General features: G+C 34.6%; 4 protein-coding genes across 4 annotated transcripts; 3 read left to right on the top strand and 1 right to left on the bottom strand.

Annotated features, from left to right (window-relative positions):
• The first annotated feature begins 328 nt into the window (after positions 1–328).
• Positions 329–2,130, top strand: LOC145560119 (uncharacterized). Its single transcript, XM_081621381.1, has 3 exons — positions 329–491; positions 1,075–1,306; positions 1,509–2,130. Exons 1-3 carry the CDS (start codon positions 385–387, stop codon positions 1,920–1,922), a joined length of 753 nt encoding a protein of 250 aa, XP_081477507.1. The 5' UTR covers positions 329–384; the 3' UTR covers positions 1,923–2,130.
• A 921-nt stretch (positions 2,131–3,051) lies between these two features.
• On the top strand, positions 3,052–6,221 carry LOC145558729 (uncharacterized). Its single transcript, XM_081620051.1, has 3 exons — positions 3,052–3,195; positions 3,474–4,570; positions 5,837–6,221. Exons 2-3 carry the CDS (start codon positions 3,842–3,844, stop codon positions 6,116–6,118), a joined length of 1,011 nt encoding a protein of 336 aa, XP_081476177.1. The 5' UTR covers positions 3,052–3,195; positions 3,474–3,841; the 3' UTR covers positions 6,119–6,221.
• Positions 6,222–9,475: 3,254 nt separating this feature from the next.
• Positions 9,476–11,909, bottom strand: LOC145560118 (uncharacterized). The gene is made up of 3 exons (XM_081621380.1): positions 11,740–11,909; positions 10,790–11,200; positions 9,476–10,065 (listed from the first exon to the last, which is right to left on the bottom strand). The coding sequence occupies exons 2-3, from the start codon at positions 11,109–11,111 to the stop codon at positions 9,824–9,826; spliced, it is 564 nt and encodes a 187-aa protein (XP_081477506.1). The 5' UTR covers positions 11,112–11,200; positions 11,740–11,909; the 3' UTR covers positions 9,476–9,823.
• A 1,194-nt stretch (positions 11,910–13,103) lies between these two features.
• Positions 13,104–16,473, top strand: LOC145558728 (uncharacterized). Its single transcript, XM_081620050.1, has 3 exons — positions 13,104–13,260; positions 15,873–15,983; positions 16,069–16,473. The coding sequence occupies exons 1-3, from the start codon at positions 13,216–13,218 to the stop codon at positions 16,288–16,290; spliced, it is 378 nt and encodes a 125-aa protein (XP_081476176.1). The 5' UTR covers positions 13,104–13,215; the 3' UTR covers positions 16,291–16,473.
• The last annotated feature ends 126 nt before the right edge of the window (positions 16,474–16,599 follow it).

The following is a 16,599-nucleotide window of genomic DNA, read 5'->3' as shown; positions in this document are numbered from 1 at the left end:
CTCTTGAAGTAAGACAAGTCATATGACCATCCTCATAAGACTACACAAGATTTATCTTCCTAATGCTAAATGTTTGCAACTTATAAAATCACATTGTAATATACCTCATATATTATTTTTGAATTATAATTGCAATATACCTTTTTTAGGGAAATAATTGTAACAATCCTTAAATAGAGCAAGGTAAGATTTTGGTTAAAAGAAAATCGATGATTAATAAGATGACACGTGTTAGGCTAATATTGGTGGAAAAGCCTCATAGATCGTGAAAGTGCAGAACCACTAACCATCCATGAGAGGTTGACTTACCAAATATGGGCTGAAAAAAGGGCTGGTCCACTAAAAGTCAGTTACTAAGAAAAGAACCTCAAAAATAACAGAAGAATGCAAAAAACAAACATGAAATCATCTCGAAAATGGGCAAAATCCATTTCTTCTATCTCTTCTTGCCTTTATTTTCTTCTCATCATCTTTCAAGTCCCTCTTTTCAGGTACACATACACTATTTTTTTTTACAACTGTTCGTAGTTATAATCAATTTGACACGATAACTTTTGCTACAATAGTCATAATGTTCAAATTTGTTTATAAACTCGTGTTTATAGACTTATTATAGTTAAGAAATTGATCAATGTCCATTTTATGTGTTAAGATTGTGTGTTATTTAGCATCAACTAAGGTGGATAATTGTTGTAACACGTTTCCATCTATAGCTAATGGTTAAAGTTGTTCATATAATGTTAATGTGGTGCGGAAATAGAATGAAAATGGTGAAATCATATACTTTGTATTAATAAATTCTCCGACCCCCTCCAAAAATAAGGCTAATGAGAAAGTAATTGGAATTCAATTCATAGGTGATGGAAAAATCTAACAAGTGCTATGCCAATATGAAGACATTTAGGATTTCGAAAAATACATATTTGGCTATTAGCAAATCTTGTGTATCTTTTAATTACTTGATGAAGGTTTTTGTTGACATTGTGTTTTTAGCTAGAAAAATGTTGAGTACAACATTTTTACAATGGCCAAATCCTAGAATCATGACAAATTATTCTTGCTTTTGAATTACAGGGTACCATGTCGAAGTGGAATATGCATAACTCCGGTTCAGGTAACATCATCTCAGCTGATAGCAAGCGAAGTCTTGCCTGTTTCATTTGTGAAGATCCTTCTTTACCCGGGTGCTATTTTTAACGCTCTTATCAATGGTATAAACATCCCCAACTATGATGATTTGCTAGAAATTTATAACTTTACTCATGTGAAAGAGGCTTCTGCAATCATTGATCTTAGGCATCTTGAGGTTTGTTACTACTAATTACTATGAAAACTTGTACTATTGCATCTTCTGATATCATCATATGACTTAGATTTTGTTCTTTTCACCTTCGATTTAGTAAATTCAAGTGAAAAGAACGAAACCTTAATCTTCGCGTAAGTTCTGCTGGTGTTTTCAGTATAACAGATAATAAACTCTGACATTTTTTCTGAGGACTGTCATTCAGATTCTAGCAGGAAGCTACTTCTGTGTGGTTGGGGCAATACTCGGTCTGCTGAAGAATGGCAGATTAAGCTTATTTGGGAGTTTGCTGCTTATATGGGGCTTGTTTAAGGAAATCATGAGGCAAAAATCTACCTGTTTAGACTATTGTCAGTCAGTTGAAGTTTCTCCAATCATGTTAGTAGCTCTCTTTACCGCGTTATCATCTATCAGAAGCGATGTAAGAGCTGTCGTAAAGAGCTTTCAAGCACACCAATTAGCAACAGCAGCAGTTGATTTGGATGAGCATATAAAGAAAAGGAAGAAGGATAGGGAGATGAAGAGGCTTGAATGGAATGTCAATTATGTTAGCAGTACTGCTACAACTCCTAGGTCTACAAAAATTGCACAACAAGGAATTAAAAATACTTTTTACTGAATTTTCCTCTGCTTTTTTTGTACAAGTATGATTTTATTCATTTATTGTTAGTATTTTCTAGTTTTTGGGGTTTTTCCTGGTTGATTTCTAGGTTTCTTTTTTATTTGGAAGGCGAAGATTGTTACAAATCCAAATCTTCTATCATATTTTCGTGTGATGGCATATATTTTAGCAGTGAAACACAACATCAGTTTGCAATTTTTTTCACTGAAAATTTTGAGTTTGGGTAGGCGTTCATATCAGCTATTACCATTGGGGTGCAAGCTTCATTTCTTTACACTAGTGATTTGCGAGTTAAGATTGATAAAGATGGTTCATTTGATGGACGATTATAAGGGATAAATTGCCAATGATGATAACAATTTTATTCTCCTTACTGATAGTTTTTAGCGAGTGAGGAATCTGTGACAAGCTAACAACTTAACATGTTGCATGAAGACATTCCCTTGCTTAAGTGGTTAAGTGACTAGAGAAACCTAGAGAGGATATATATCCATGTTGACCATGAATTAAATGAACTTTCTCTACTCGGTGGATAAATTACCCACTAGCAAAAGATATATAAATTCAAATACATAGTGGTAGCGAGTGACTATGGCATTGAGTTTAGCTAGTTGGCAAAGGCATTGTCGAGATGTATTATCAATCGTGTTGGGTCACAAGTCATACCCAAGCTAATTTTTTTATAGACATAAATATGATAATGAACTAGGCATAAGCACAAACCGATATACAACTAGGATGTGTCATTTCACGTCTAGGTTGTCCATTCATAAATTGCAATATGATCCGTAATTAGCGAGTCGGACCTACTGATAGTAGCGAAACTTAGACACGCAAGTCAAGACATGACCTAAATTGTATATCTTTATCTCTCTCATTCTTGTTATTTTGATGCTACATTACCTTAACAAGTCACAATGACATTAGTCACATTACCATCAAAGGCACCAATCATTCATTGTCCAACTGGCCATATCAAAAATTGCTCAAGTTGGAACAAATATGATATGATCATCAATTATTTTGCAACTCTTGTTACCATATATAGCCAAAAATCACATTGATTAATTATTAATTACACATTTAAAACTCAAATCTGATTTTGGCTCTCTGTATTGGACCATCCCCATGACTAGAATGTTTGGTGTGAATTTAATGGCATTTTCACAGGTTTTCTCTCTCCTAATTTCTCATCAATCTGCCCATCACGATCCCACCTTTTGTTGTCCTATGTTTCCAATTTCCCTTTAATTTATGTTGAAAATGAAAGGTGAGAATTTTAGCTTCATGTTCTCAAAAATCATGACAAAAACATCATAGAGAGCCACAATTTTTTTCTGGTTTTGAAATTTCTATCAATTTACTGTCATTTTTTCTGGGCACTTTTTCATAACTTGGGAAAGGCCTCAATTCTTAAAAAATTAATTGGGTTTTCTCAAATTTTTTATTTGCTGAGTGTTTGTACTAGTTTTGGGATCAATATTACAAGATTAGAATTTGGGTAGGGTTCAAATTCAATTATTTGAATTGGATTTTCCCAATTTGCAGATTGCTTGCACTAGTTTTGTAATCAAATAACAGTTCTGTCAACAAGATAAGAACTTTGGAGCAAATTTCAGATTTCTGAAGTGGGGTTTGTTCAGTGTAGCAGATTTCTGAGTGATTTACAGGTAAAATCAAATAGTTTCTGAAGTGGGTTTTGCTTGGATGATGTAGAAATGTCTTTTTTCATATACACATTCATGAAACTTTGATTGTGAAGGAATGATTTTATATAGTAATTTGAGGCACACCTAGAAGTAGGTGTTTGATGCCTTGGTGTTAGGATTCGAGCAATCGAACCGCGACACTTGGGTATTGATTAAGGTTATTGGTTTATAGATGCAAGCAATTGATTGATGAATGGTATATAAGAGATGTTTGATGGAATTATGACAATGTCTTTTCATACATTGAACTATCCAATACATTTTTTAGGGAGGACATATAAACATGGCACTTTAAAAAGCTCAAGAGTAATTCCTGCTTTAGCTACTACCCCTTCTTCAATACTTGTGCACACTGGTGAAAGTGACAACTCTTTGAAATGTGGGGGAAATTATGTTCCAAACATGTCTTTATCAAAGAAAGATTTTAGTACTAGTTCCATACTTAACCAAGGAAATGCAATTGGTGTGATAGGAGGAGTATCTCTTGATTCTACATTAAATTTCGTGAATAAGTTTGTGCGTTGGGGATCGAAGGAGGGGAAAGATTGTCCTCCCTTCATTCTTTGTTCTGATCCGCAGCTGATGGAGGAGCTGTTGATCTATGAGAGAAGTTCTTTTCCTTCGTTGTATGCTCAAGTGAGGCCCTCTAATTTGGATCATACTCTGATTGTAGAGAACTTGAAGCGCAAAAGGGCGTTTCTGGAGCAAGGGGGTGCCCAGTGCCTTGTGATGCCTTGTCATTTGTTGCATTCATGGCATGCTGATGTTTCTAATGGATGCAGTGTGCCCATTCTTCATATGGCTGAGTGTGTGGCTAAGGAACTTAAGGAAGCCAAGTTAAGGCCTCTTGAAACTGGATGTCCTTTGAGGATTGGTGTGGTTGGTAGTGATGCTGTACTGAAATCAGGGTTCTATCAGGAAAAGCTACAGAATGAGGTATTGGTTTTGATGCTTTGCTCCTTTTACTGTGCACTTCATATAGTCTGGATTGAGAATATTGATTAGGAAAGCTTGTTTATTGTTGGAATGTGACATTATCAATGAGGTGGAACTTGCATATTGTTTTGAGTTAAAGACTTAGAATTTGCATTGCTTTAGGATTTTAGGTATTGATCATGCAAGCTGACATATCATGATATTTCTGTGAATGAAACATGAACTTAAAGTGCTGAAGTATTTTGATCTTGTGAAGTAACTAAACTCTTGGATGAAACTTGTAGTTATTTAAGTATGAATCGGGACTTGTCTTTTTAATTCAAAAGTTTCATTAATGTTGCTGGAGCTTTTACATACATAATTATTGAACCTTGTAGAATGTTGAGCTCTAGTGTAGACAATATTTAATGTCCAAAAGTAGAAGTATACAAGAAAAACCTGTTTTCGACTCCTTGAATCGTGGAATCTCACCCCACCCTACCTCCCCTAATATAAAATAAGAAGAAAAAAGGTCTTTGTCCTTCCTCTGCTTTCTTCTTGGAGTCTATAACTCTATAATGACAACTCTATAATGACGAAATGTTCTGGCAGTATGATTGGGATATAAGTTTTGGGTTTTGCTGAAATGTACTTAAGTTAAACTGTTAAAGAAATGATACATGTGAGTATCTCATGAGTCTTTAAGACTCAAATAAGATAACACATCTCTTCTTGTTCCAGTGCCTTAGCGTTGCCACCCCTTAGCCCTTTCTGGTGAACTTCCCATACATTTGGCATGCTTAAAAGGTTTGTTCTATGCTGATCAATTCAGATAGAGAAGTTTTTGCTTTAGTAGCAAGCAGCACCTTGAATTTGAGCAATCTTCTTGTGTTTTTCTATATATTCATTACATCATTAGGGTTATGACTTATGAGTAGAGTTTTCTGTTCTATATTGAGTGTTGAATTTGCTCCACAACAGTTGAATTAAGCATAGGCTTTTCTGTTGTTAGATGTCTGATGAGTTGCTGCAATTTTCTTGGGCATCAAGTTCTAAGATGCACAACGGAACCCTTTTTTTTTAAACCCTGGTTTGCCTGCATTCTGGGGCATCTGTTGAAGTACAATTTGTGTTTATGGTTTACATACGGTTTGGTTTTGTAGCTTTGCATTATGCATGTGTGACACTTGATCTCTCTTTTTTAACCCCTTGCTCTTATGAGTGATCAGGGTTAATAACACCACCATAATATACCAATAATTTGTTTCCTTCTGAATTCTTTGGTAGGGATTTGAGGTCGTGCTTCCAGATAAAGCAACCATGGAACACACCGTGCGTCCTGCCATTGAAGCTTTGGACAGGAAAGACATTGAAGGGGCTCGGAACTTGCTAAGAATTGCGCTTCAGGTTCTGTTAGTGAGGGCCGTAAACATGGTCATCATTGCATCTCATGACATGCATGAGCTTTTACCCCCTGATGACCCTCTACTTAAGAAATGTATTGATCCAATTGATGCTTTGGTGAGGTCAACTATCAAATGGTCTCAATCTGTGGAAAGAAGTTCTTAGTGAGCAGATCTTATATTTTCATTAAGCAGTATGAATCTGAATTATCATTATGTAAATGCCTCCTCTTATAGCCATTTATTGATGCAGGTCTTTTGTCTGTTTACAGATTTTATTGAAATTTTATTGATTTCAGGCATAGTAGTGAAGGACGATTGTAAGGGTAGACTTAATGGCAAAGTTCTGCAATTGTTTGATATTCCACCCTCTGCAAGTGAAATTCAGTCCATTCCTCGGTTTTTTTTTTTTTTGGTTCATATTATCTTATACAGCCAGTCCGTTGAATGAATGAATTCATCAAAATCTGATCGTAGGTAAAGTCCATTTGCGTACCTAGGCACAGGGGGTGAAATGTCATAAAGAAAACTGTATTGCGACCTAACTGTTGGGAAATTAGCACAACTTAGCAATGACAACAGATAGAAACAGGAATACTATCAGAATTTCCCTCTCAATGAAAAAGATCAATCTATGGTATATACAATTTATGTATTTCTATGTCTAATACAGTTGCAGAACAAATATCTACACCATCCAAGTGGTATCTTGCTAACAAAAACTTGAATGGATTCTAATACGTACACTTCAAGACCTTAATTCTGCACTTCTATAACGGTATTTCTGAACTCTCCTTATGTACTGTTTCCAAGCTCCACCCCAAGTACCAAACCCAAATCTAGAGTTACCCCGACATGAAACCAAATCTAATACTACTACTCATTGTTGACGCCAACTAGCCAAACCAGGCACCGAGGATTCCTCATCAATCCAATCAGCGTAGATACCAACAATTTTCTTGGGCCTTGTCCATTTGAATGAGCTCACTCGTGGTGGTGGCAGTCTGTGCTTGGAAGCAGTTGGTTTGAGCGGTTTCTGAACCTCACTAGGAAAGGCATTCTTGACCAAGGTCTTAGGAGCAGTCTGTGCATTTTTAGATTCTGATGCAAGCACAGGTGCGGATCTTCTTGAACCTGAAACGAAACACAGGAGATATGGTAAGAAGAAAGCCTAATTGTCTTATATGTGAATAAGTCAAGCATGAACACATGTATAACCACATAAATACATTAAAACAAAGCTTAAGATTACAAATAGGTTACAATTAATACAAAAGGCTTAAGTCAATGCCTGTGTCAACCAATTTTCAAAGCTAGTGATGAATGCACTGAAACCAGCCTAACATAATATACACATTTGAAACTGAGTCAAACTTTCTGCTTCAAATTTCATGCTTGAAATACTGAAACAAGATTTGTTTTATGAACTTGAAGCAGCAATTTTTTATAGATACATGATGTTACAGGCAAGCTACCATCCAAATTACAATGCAATTCATAGCAACAAAGTGAACAAACTGATGATGAATGCTAGCACATAGCTGTGACTAGAAAGCATAGATTGGTCCATAATCGCCTAAATTTTCAAGGATTGTAGTTGCAACGAATGTGACTATCTCAGTTCTCATACATGTCAAAATTTTATAAACAATAATGCAGTAAGCTACTGTATTGAAGTTTCACATATCTTAGCAAAGTAGTTTAACAAAGAACTCCAGTCGCAAACTACAGAACACGAATACTAAATAATTTGCTGAAGGTAAACAGCCAACACAGCCTATTACCTTCTTGTCCAAGAGCATAATTGCATACGGAACCATTAGTATTGATGTCATTGTCAACAATCATTAATTTTGTACATTCCCTTGTGTTGCACCATGAATCAACATCAACTGGCTGAATGTTATTAGCAGAGTTCTCTGTATACAAGTCCTCCCTCCTCCCTGCATAATAATCTGATTCTCTATGCGGATACATACATCGTTCACCATAAGGGCATGTACTCCTAGAGTTGTACCTGCAACTTCTCTGACTTTCCTCAGGTAAATGAAAAAATTTGCATCTGTCCCCAAAATGGCATCTTCTAGTAAACCAAAAGTTCCTGCATGGAAGAGTCTTGTACTTGTAATTAACAGTAAAAGAGCCTCTATTAGCAGAAAACCGCGCTTCTGAGGGTCTTTCGACTATACTGTAGTTCGTCATAGGAGATTGGTAATCAGTTCCTGATTGAGGGAAAAAAAAACAGCAACAGAAGGCGGTCTTGTAACTCGCCTGCAGACTAAGTCAGGATCTATCACATATGCACCTGCAAGGCTGCAACAACATTTTATTTTTTTGAATTAATCAAACAGAAAAACAAATTCAATCAGAGTTTAAATTAGCATTTCACAAAATCAAGAACACCCATTGAATTTCTTTTAACAACTCTACACCTTGACAGAATGACAGGAGAAATTTAGAACAACTTGCATTGTCTTTTTTTTTTTAACAATTTAACAATAACACAGTAACATTATCAAACAACAAAAAATTCCCAGAAATATAAACCCATAATTCAAGAATTCAATTCCCATGATAAGCAGAAATTGGTGAAAAATACATGATCCAAGAAAATTCAGACCCACCCTTCTTTCTTGGGGTTACTTAGCTCCTAATCTTTCCCAAAATTATCAAATAATTAACACAGACATTAACATCTAAGCCCTTTTTCATGATTATAATTTCGACCCACAATCACATATTAACTTAGATTTAAAAAAAAATCAACACCCCTAAAACCCCTTCATCAAGCTTCTTCCATTTTATCAATTTTCAATCCTTAACACATTATAACAAGTTAAAGATCATTTGGGTTTACAATCATAAAATGGCTAATATTATAAGACTCAAATTACAATAATAAATTTCTTGCCTGAGATTGACGAACTCCTGTAGTATTTGAGCAAGAAGGCTTCAAGATTAAGATCATGTAAGAATGACTAAGAAAACTATTCTTTGCTTTCTTTTGAAATTTTTTTAAAGTGACAAAAATGGGAGTAATGCAATTGGACAGAAATGGGAGTATTATTGGTGTAACATTAGAAATTGTTCCGTTTTATAATGTTCTCTTTTTTCCCGGGAATGAGAAAATTAAATTTTTTTTTGGGTATCGGATGAGTTTTGTATCAAATTAATTATACGGGTTACCCATAGATTACGTACTAACGGTTTTTTTTATATACTTTTTTATATGTATGCGATACATGTATTAATTCAAAATACTTCTTACAAGTATAATTTAATTTTCTACAAATCTGGTTAATTAAATCATTCTCGAAACTTTCAATATTAGATTTTTCTTAAAAATATGATTAAATTAATTTGTTTATAATAAAGTCAAATTGTTGCAAACTGTTACGACCTAGGAACTTAATGGATGTTTAATTGCACCTTTAAGTGATATTTTCACCCTTTTCTTATGGTGGTCGTTGGCTTCTACTCTACTACGAGTATATACACCAAGCTTCAAAACAACAAAAACACAGCAAATACTCTAGTACATCCTCTCTTCTTTAAACACTAAACACACTATTATCCCTTACGGGCAAGTATTATAAATTCCAGTCGGGTTTGTGAATAATATCAGACTTTCCCTGTCAATGAAAAGATCAATCTATGGCATGTGCGGTTTATCTACTTCTATATGTCTAATACAGTTGCAGAACAATATCTACACCATCCAAGCGGTATCTTGCTAACAAAAACTTGAATGGATTCTAATACATACACTTCAAGACCTTTTTTCTGCACTTCTATAACGGTATATCTGAACTCCCCTTACATACATACTGTTGCCAAGTTCCACCACAAGTACCAAACCCAAATCTAATACTTATCGTTGACTCCCACTAGCTGAACCAGGCACCGAGGATTCCTCATCAATCCAATCAGCATAGATGCCAACAAGTTTCTTGGACCTTTTCCATTTGAATGTGCTCACTTCTCGTGGTGACAGTTCGTGCTTGGAACCAGTTAGTTTGATCGGATTCTGAACCTCTGCATTGACCAAGGTCTTAGGAGCAGTTTGTGCATTTCCTGATTCTGATGCAAGTACAGGTGCAGAACTACTCGAACCTGAAACAAAACTCGAGAAATATGGACATATGGTAAGAAGAAAGCCTATTATTCTTACATTAGTTTAATAAGCATAACCACAAGTATATCCACATATATACATTAAAACAAAGCTATAAATTAAAGTTTGGTTACAATTAGTACAAAAGGCTAAACACAATGCCTGTGTCAAACTTACTGTTTCGAAATACTGACAGGATTTGGTTTATGAACTTGAAGCAGCAATTTTATATATACATGGTGTCACAGCTACCATTCAAACCATGATGCAATTCTTAGCAACAAAGTGAACAAACCGACGATGATTGCTAACACATAGCTGTGACTAGAAAGCATACATTGGTCTATAATTGCCTAAATTTTCAGGGATTGTAGTTGCAACATTTAGTTATATGTCTGCACCACCAACAATGCTCATTCCCTAATTCAGATTCATATCCCGTTACATGACTTTACATCTTCAAGAATTCAAATCATTCAGTTCATTTGCCACGAATGTATCTCACATATTTCAGTTCTCATACACTCATACATTGATACATTATGTCAAATTTTAAGAAACAATAAAGCAGTAACCTACTGTATTGAAGTTTCACATGTTATCTTAGACAGCATAGTAATTTTACAAAGAACTCTAGTCTCAATCTACAGAACACAAATACTTACTAATTTGCTGAAGGAAAACAGCCAAATTTCAAAGTGCACATAAAACACAGCCTATTACCTTCTTGTCCAAGAGCGTTACTGCTTACAGAACCATGACTACGGACGTCAAGCCTTCTTGCTCTTCTCCTGCTTCTGCTGTTGCCCTCTCTCGTCTCTGCGTTATAATCTGCTTCTGTATGCCAAAACACACATTTTTCACCATATGGGCATCTGCTCTTAAAGTTGAACTTGCAGGTATTATGAGAAAATGGGCATGTGTCCCCATAATGGCAGTTTCCAGTAGACTGAAAAGTCCTGCATAATGCTTTTCTGTACTTGTATTTATCAGCAACCGAGCCTCTATTACCAGGAACCGGTGCTTCTGAGGGTCTCTCGGCCATACTGAAGTTTCTCACAGGAGATCAGTAATCAGTTCCTGACAGAAAAAAATAACCAGCAACAGAAGGCGGTCTTGTAACTCGCCTGCAGACTGCAACAACATTTTTATTTCCTTTACATTAATCAAACAGAAACACAAATTCAATCAGAGTTTAAATTTGAAATTAGCATTTCACAAAATCAAGAACACCCATTGAATTTCTTTTAACTCTACACCTTGACAGAATTACAGGAGAAATTTAGAACAACTTGCATTGTCTTTTTTTTTTATATATATAAACAATGTAACAATAATACTGTAACATTTTCAGAATTCAGATAACTAAAAATTCCCAGAAATATTAACCCATAATTCAAGAATTCAATTCCCATAATTAGCAGAAATTGGTGAAGAATACATGATCCAAGAAAATTCAAACCCACCCTTCTCTAAATTATCAAATAATTAACACATACATTAACATCTAAGCCCCTTTTTATGAATTATAATTTCGACCCACAATCACATATTGACTTAGATAAAACATATATAATCAAGCTTTCTTCTACTTTAATCAACAATACTCAAAAATTATAAAATGGATGAGATTATAAGACTCAAATTACCAATAAAGATAAAAAATTTCTTGCCTGAGATTGACGAACTCCTTAAGTTTTTGAACAAGAAGGCTTCAAGATTAAGATGATACAAGTACAAGATCATATAAGAATGGCTAAGAAAACTATTCTCTGTTTCTTTGAGAATTTTTATTAAAGTGATAAAAATTGGGAGTAATACAATTGGACAGAAATGGGAGTGTTATTGTTGTAACATTAGAAATTGTTCCGTTATAAATGCCCTTTTTTTTTTTCCCGGGAAGATGGAAATTAATTTTATTGTATTGGATTATTTTTGTATTTCCTCTCAAATTGATTATACCTTTCCCATAACGGGTTATTCTATACTTTTTTTTTTTTTTATATCTACGCGATACATGCATTAATTCAAAATATTTTCAAATCTCGTTCATTAAGTCATTCATAATACTTTCTATATTAGATTTTCCTGAAAGAATGATTAAATTAACTTGTTTATAACAAAATCAAGTTAAGTTGAATGTACTTGTTTATAACAAAATCAAACTATCATTGAACAGTTAATTGCCTATTCTTAAAAATCAATAACATACTATAGAGGTGATCATTTACGGGCTTGGGCGGGAAACGGGTCAGGCTAACAGCTAAGGGCCTGTTCTCATAGACTGAACTCAGCTGAGCTGAGCTGAACTGAACTGAGTTGAGGTGAGCTGAACTGAACTGTACTAAACTGAACTGAAAATAAACGTATTAGAACAGACCTTAAGACCCTATTTATTTCACCTTATTTTTGCTTATATAAACTTATTTAATATGGTCTCATCTGATCTACTCTTATTGTCTAATTTGATCAGACTTCGGGTCTGTTCACATTCACTTAATTTCAGTTCAGCTCTAATCAGTTCAGTTCAATTCAATGCCTAATTTTTCTCTCTCATAAAATATAAAAATATTCAGTTCAGCTCCAATCAGTTCAGTTCAATTCAGTAAATGTGAATATGCCCTTTGACCTAAAGTGTACGATAATCTGTAACGAAAAAATATATCAAATTGGATCTTGATATATTTGTAATAATGTGTATTTTATTGATATGTAATTTTTATTATTTTTTTTCATTATGAAAGTAAAGATATTTAGCGCTAAAAAATTGCACATAAATCAATGATATGATCTAACTTATTTTTTCTGATCTGATTTGAACTTATTTTTTTATAAAATAAGTAAAAATAAGATAAATTAAATAAGACCTTTTATGCGGACCTAAATCCCGTCAAAAAAAATAATACTACCTCCAATTTTTTTTAGTTACAATTTTGGGGTAAAATGTTACAATTAAAAAAATCGGAGGTGATAATTAAGGTGGAGTGAACGGGGCCTAAATCCCTTAAAAAATAAATAAATAAATAGAAATTAACAAACTGAAATTCAGATTGTTTTAGGTGTGTATCAGAAACCAGAGATCGAATTGGAAGAGGTGATCGGAGCAACTAACGAAACAGATTCAAAAGGTAGAAGATTTTAGAGGATTTATGTCTCAACAGCTTTTTGAGCTTCTTTCTTCTCTCCTCAATGAGGTATACCCCATTAATCTTTTCCATCTGTCAATTTGCTAAACTCTTACAATCTACCTTGTTTTTGTTGAAATTCTCTTAATTTCGAATTGGGTACTTACAATTTGTAGATTTAATGGAATTCAATTAATTTTGAATTGGGTCTTTTAAATTTTGTAGAATGTTTTGGGTAATTTAGTTGATAGAACATGTTGGATTTAGGTGTTATTGAAGATGTAAAGAACCCTTTTGGATTTTGATGTTTTGTACTCAAATTTCACATCTTTTATTAGAGGAAGTTTTTCAATGTAAAATATCAATGCACCTGGTTATTGTGGTAACGAGAGAACTAATGACTGGGTTTTGCTTGATCTATTGGCTGAGAGAGCAGTTTGAGTTACTAAGATTTGAACAGAAATAGTCAAACTATAAACTCAAACTATTATAGGAAACTACTTAGGATTGAAATTGTGTCGTTACTGGCTCGTGGGGATTGTTCGATTTGTTCAATCTCGTGGGTGATACTCGGTTTGAGGATTGGTTTGTGCTTATTCTTGTCATTTTAATCTTCAGTTTTGGTATCGAATTTTGTGGTTTATGATGTACAAAGTTATTTTCTTATCATATCTCGGTTTCTTATCTACTTAAATTTGGCATGAGTGATACCTATATCCCCTACATTACATATTCATTCCAAATGGACAATATAACATTGGGGCTGTTTGCATGTATGGGGAGCTGGAATTAAGGGATTAATGTCTATTTTGTCTTGGCTAATTAGGTTAAAAATCCCGCTAGTTTCTCACTTCAAAAGTATAATAATCATGTTTGAAATTCTAGTATTAACCTTTTATTTTACAAGCTGAATTTGCTGAATGTTAAGCTATTATCTGCTTATCACCTGAAACTCTGGAAACTTAACATTTTGTTTCAAGCATTTGGTTCCCGTATGAGCAGTGTCTAAATTAGCTTGGAGTTAAGCAGTTAACATAATTTTGATCGTTCCTTGTTGCCACGGAAGAGCATTTTTTTAATAATTTCCCCATGACCCAGCCTCTATGTTGAATCTTGGCCCTCGTAAACAGTGTTCCAATTCACTTGGAATCGGGTCCATTGCTCAGTGGTAGAGCATTTGACTGCAATTCACTTGGAATCAGGGTATACTTTTTTCTCCTTGCTGCAGCTGTAGAGCACTATCTAATGATTGTTTCTGAACAAAATACTACAAGGGACCATGGGGCTGTTGCATCTAATTTGATCATGTTCAAGCTTCTGCACCTAAATTACGTAATTACTCTAGTTGCATGATGTCACAGAATGCATCTTTCAGGCATACTTTGTCCCTAGACCAGCCTACTTTTGTCCAGTTTGTTTCACAAAATTCATTAGATTAGAAGCTATGGTGAGTATAAGTATATTACAATAGAACGATTCTATAAAAATTTTGGCCCATATTTGTAGCTTCCACAGCCAAATCATGAAACCTTCAGTAAGTCAGTTGAGTTTATTTAAGGAATTCCTGAAAGGGAATTATTTGGTCTATTGTGACTTTATATGATTGTAATATTCTATCTGTTCTTCCCCTGATTGTAGCTGCTAGCTCCTGTTAATCTTTAACTGTAACTTAAGTTTCTATCCTTTTCTTGAAACCTACGCATAAAGCCAGCCGTCCTTGGCATTCTCAGTGCTCTTTTTAGTTCCTTTTTCCACATCTCTTTGAATCATACATGAGGATGTGTAGTTGTGTAGATTCAGAATCCGTTGTTTGTCCAACAATCAACCCATGCAGTTAATTAGCTGGAAATTGCAGTAATTCTTATGTTTGAGGTTAAAAAAGAAATTAGTGAGTAATAAAAGTCCTATAAGGTGAGGATAAAGGAAGTGGGTCGAATCTTTTGTACCCTTCTTATTTGTTGGGGATCAGATTCACTCTGACGAAACAAATCACTGATCTGCTGCTCCTAGCTGGCATGGAAGAAAGTACCAACAAGTTGTACTGTGCCTTACTACTCATGGCTTATGAGTGATAAACTTATTTCAGTGAAATTTCTCTCCTGGCTACTGGAAGACAGTTCCATACTGGAGTTTCTTCATCTGCTTGCTTGACATCACACTCTTCTTTAGCCAGAAAAGAATCCTTAATTGTTTGTTTTGTACACTTTATTTGTTTAAGCCTTTGATAATGTTAGTTGTAATATTTTGATAAAATAGAGAGGCCAGCACCTTGCGCTTTAGCACTGTGCTGTAATACCTCTTACTGATACCAGTTGGGACTTTCTTTATTTCCTTATAAGGAAAGAGTTGTGTCTCTTTGGTATGATAATTGAGAATCACTCCTTTGTTGCGTACTCTGTGTAACACATGCATTCAAATTGAAGACACTAGTTATAGTATGGGACAACTTTAGTTGGTAACTTGGAACTAATAGTTCTATTTTGTTAATCTGCGGCTTTCTGAAGCCATTCTCCAGCTGGCTTTTAAGGTTTAATTTGTTAACATGTTCCTTTTCTTTTATTATATTATCTTTTTCTGGGAGGAAATAGTTGTCTTCTACGGTGAATCCGTCCCCTAATATTTGTATTGTTGGATTTTTTTTTTTCCCCTTTCGAAATCACTCATTGCTGCCTGCTGTGTAGGTGGAGTCATTATCAAATGAAGAAGAAGTTGATTTACGTGCTAAAATAGAAGCTCTTAAATCAGAAGTTACAAAAGTACCTTCTCAATCTCAACAACATACTGATGATGAGGTATCTTCCTTCTCTTGGGACTTTTTCCTTGCAAAATTGGGTTTGAGGTACTTGATTCTCATCATCTGTTGCTTGTGTCACTCAGTTGGAGCTGGCCAGTAAAATGGATAATTTGTCATCGAAGCTTGATGAAGTGGATAAGATGATTTCATCAACAGATCCTCAAGTAAAATCTCTATTGAGTAGTACTGCTGATGTATGGATGCCTGTTATAACTGCTACTTCAGAGGAACGTCGTAAATTTTCGTCATCAGTTGAAGGTGAAGAGACTGAAGTAAAAGCAAACGCATCCAAAAAGACACCCTAGGGCAATGATGCCTTATAAGTAACAATTTTATGCAAATGCAATGATTCACTCCATTTGGTACTATTTTGTATGTTTCGGAGAAAAAGTACTTATTTGCTGTTTGTAAAATAAGCACATAGCATGCTGGACAGTTTCTTCATTCCTTTGTAAATTCAATATATGAGCCTCATAGCCTTTCTGATATACGTACCAATGTAACGTATATACTATGTATATGCCTTAAGTAACAAGTCCATGATCTAAAATTCATTGGCTATTTTGCAAACTCTTTCAAGTCTCTTAGATTGTTTCACACAAGCTTACTATGAA

This window comes from Chenopodium album, chromosome 9 (genome assembly GCF_948465745.1).
Source record: "Chenopodium album chromosome 9, dcCheAlbu1.1, whole genome shotgun sequence".
Lineage (NCBI taxonomy): Eukaryota > Viridiplantae > Streptophyta > Magnoliopsida > Caryophyllales > Amaranthaceae > Chenopodium > Chenopodium album.
The sequence above is the reverse complement of the archived record's forward strand: the minus strand, read 5'-3'. Positions and strand labels throughout refer to the sequence as shown.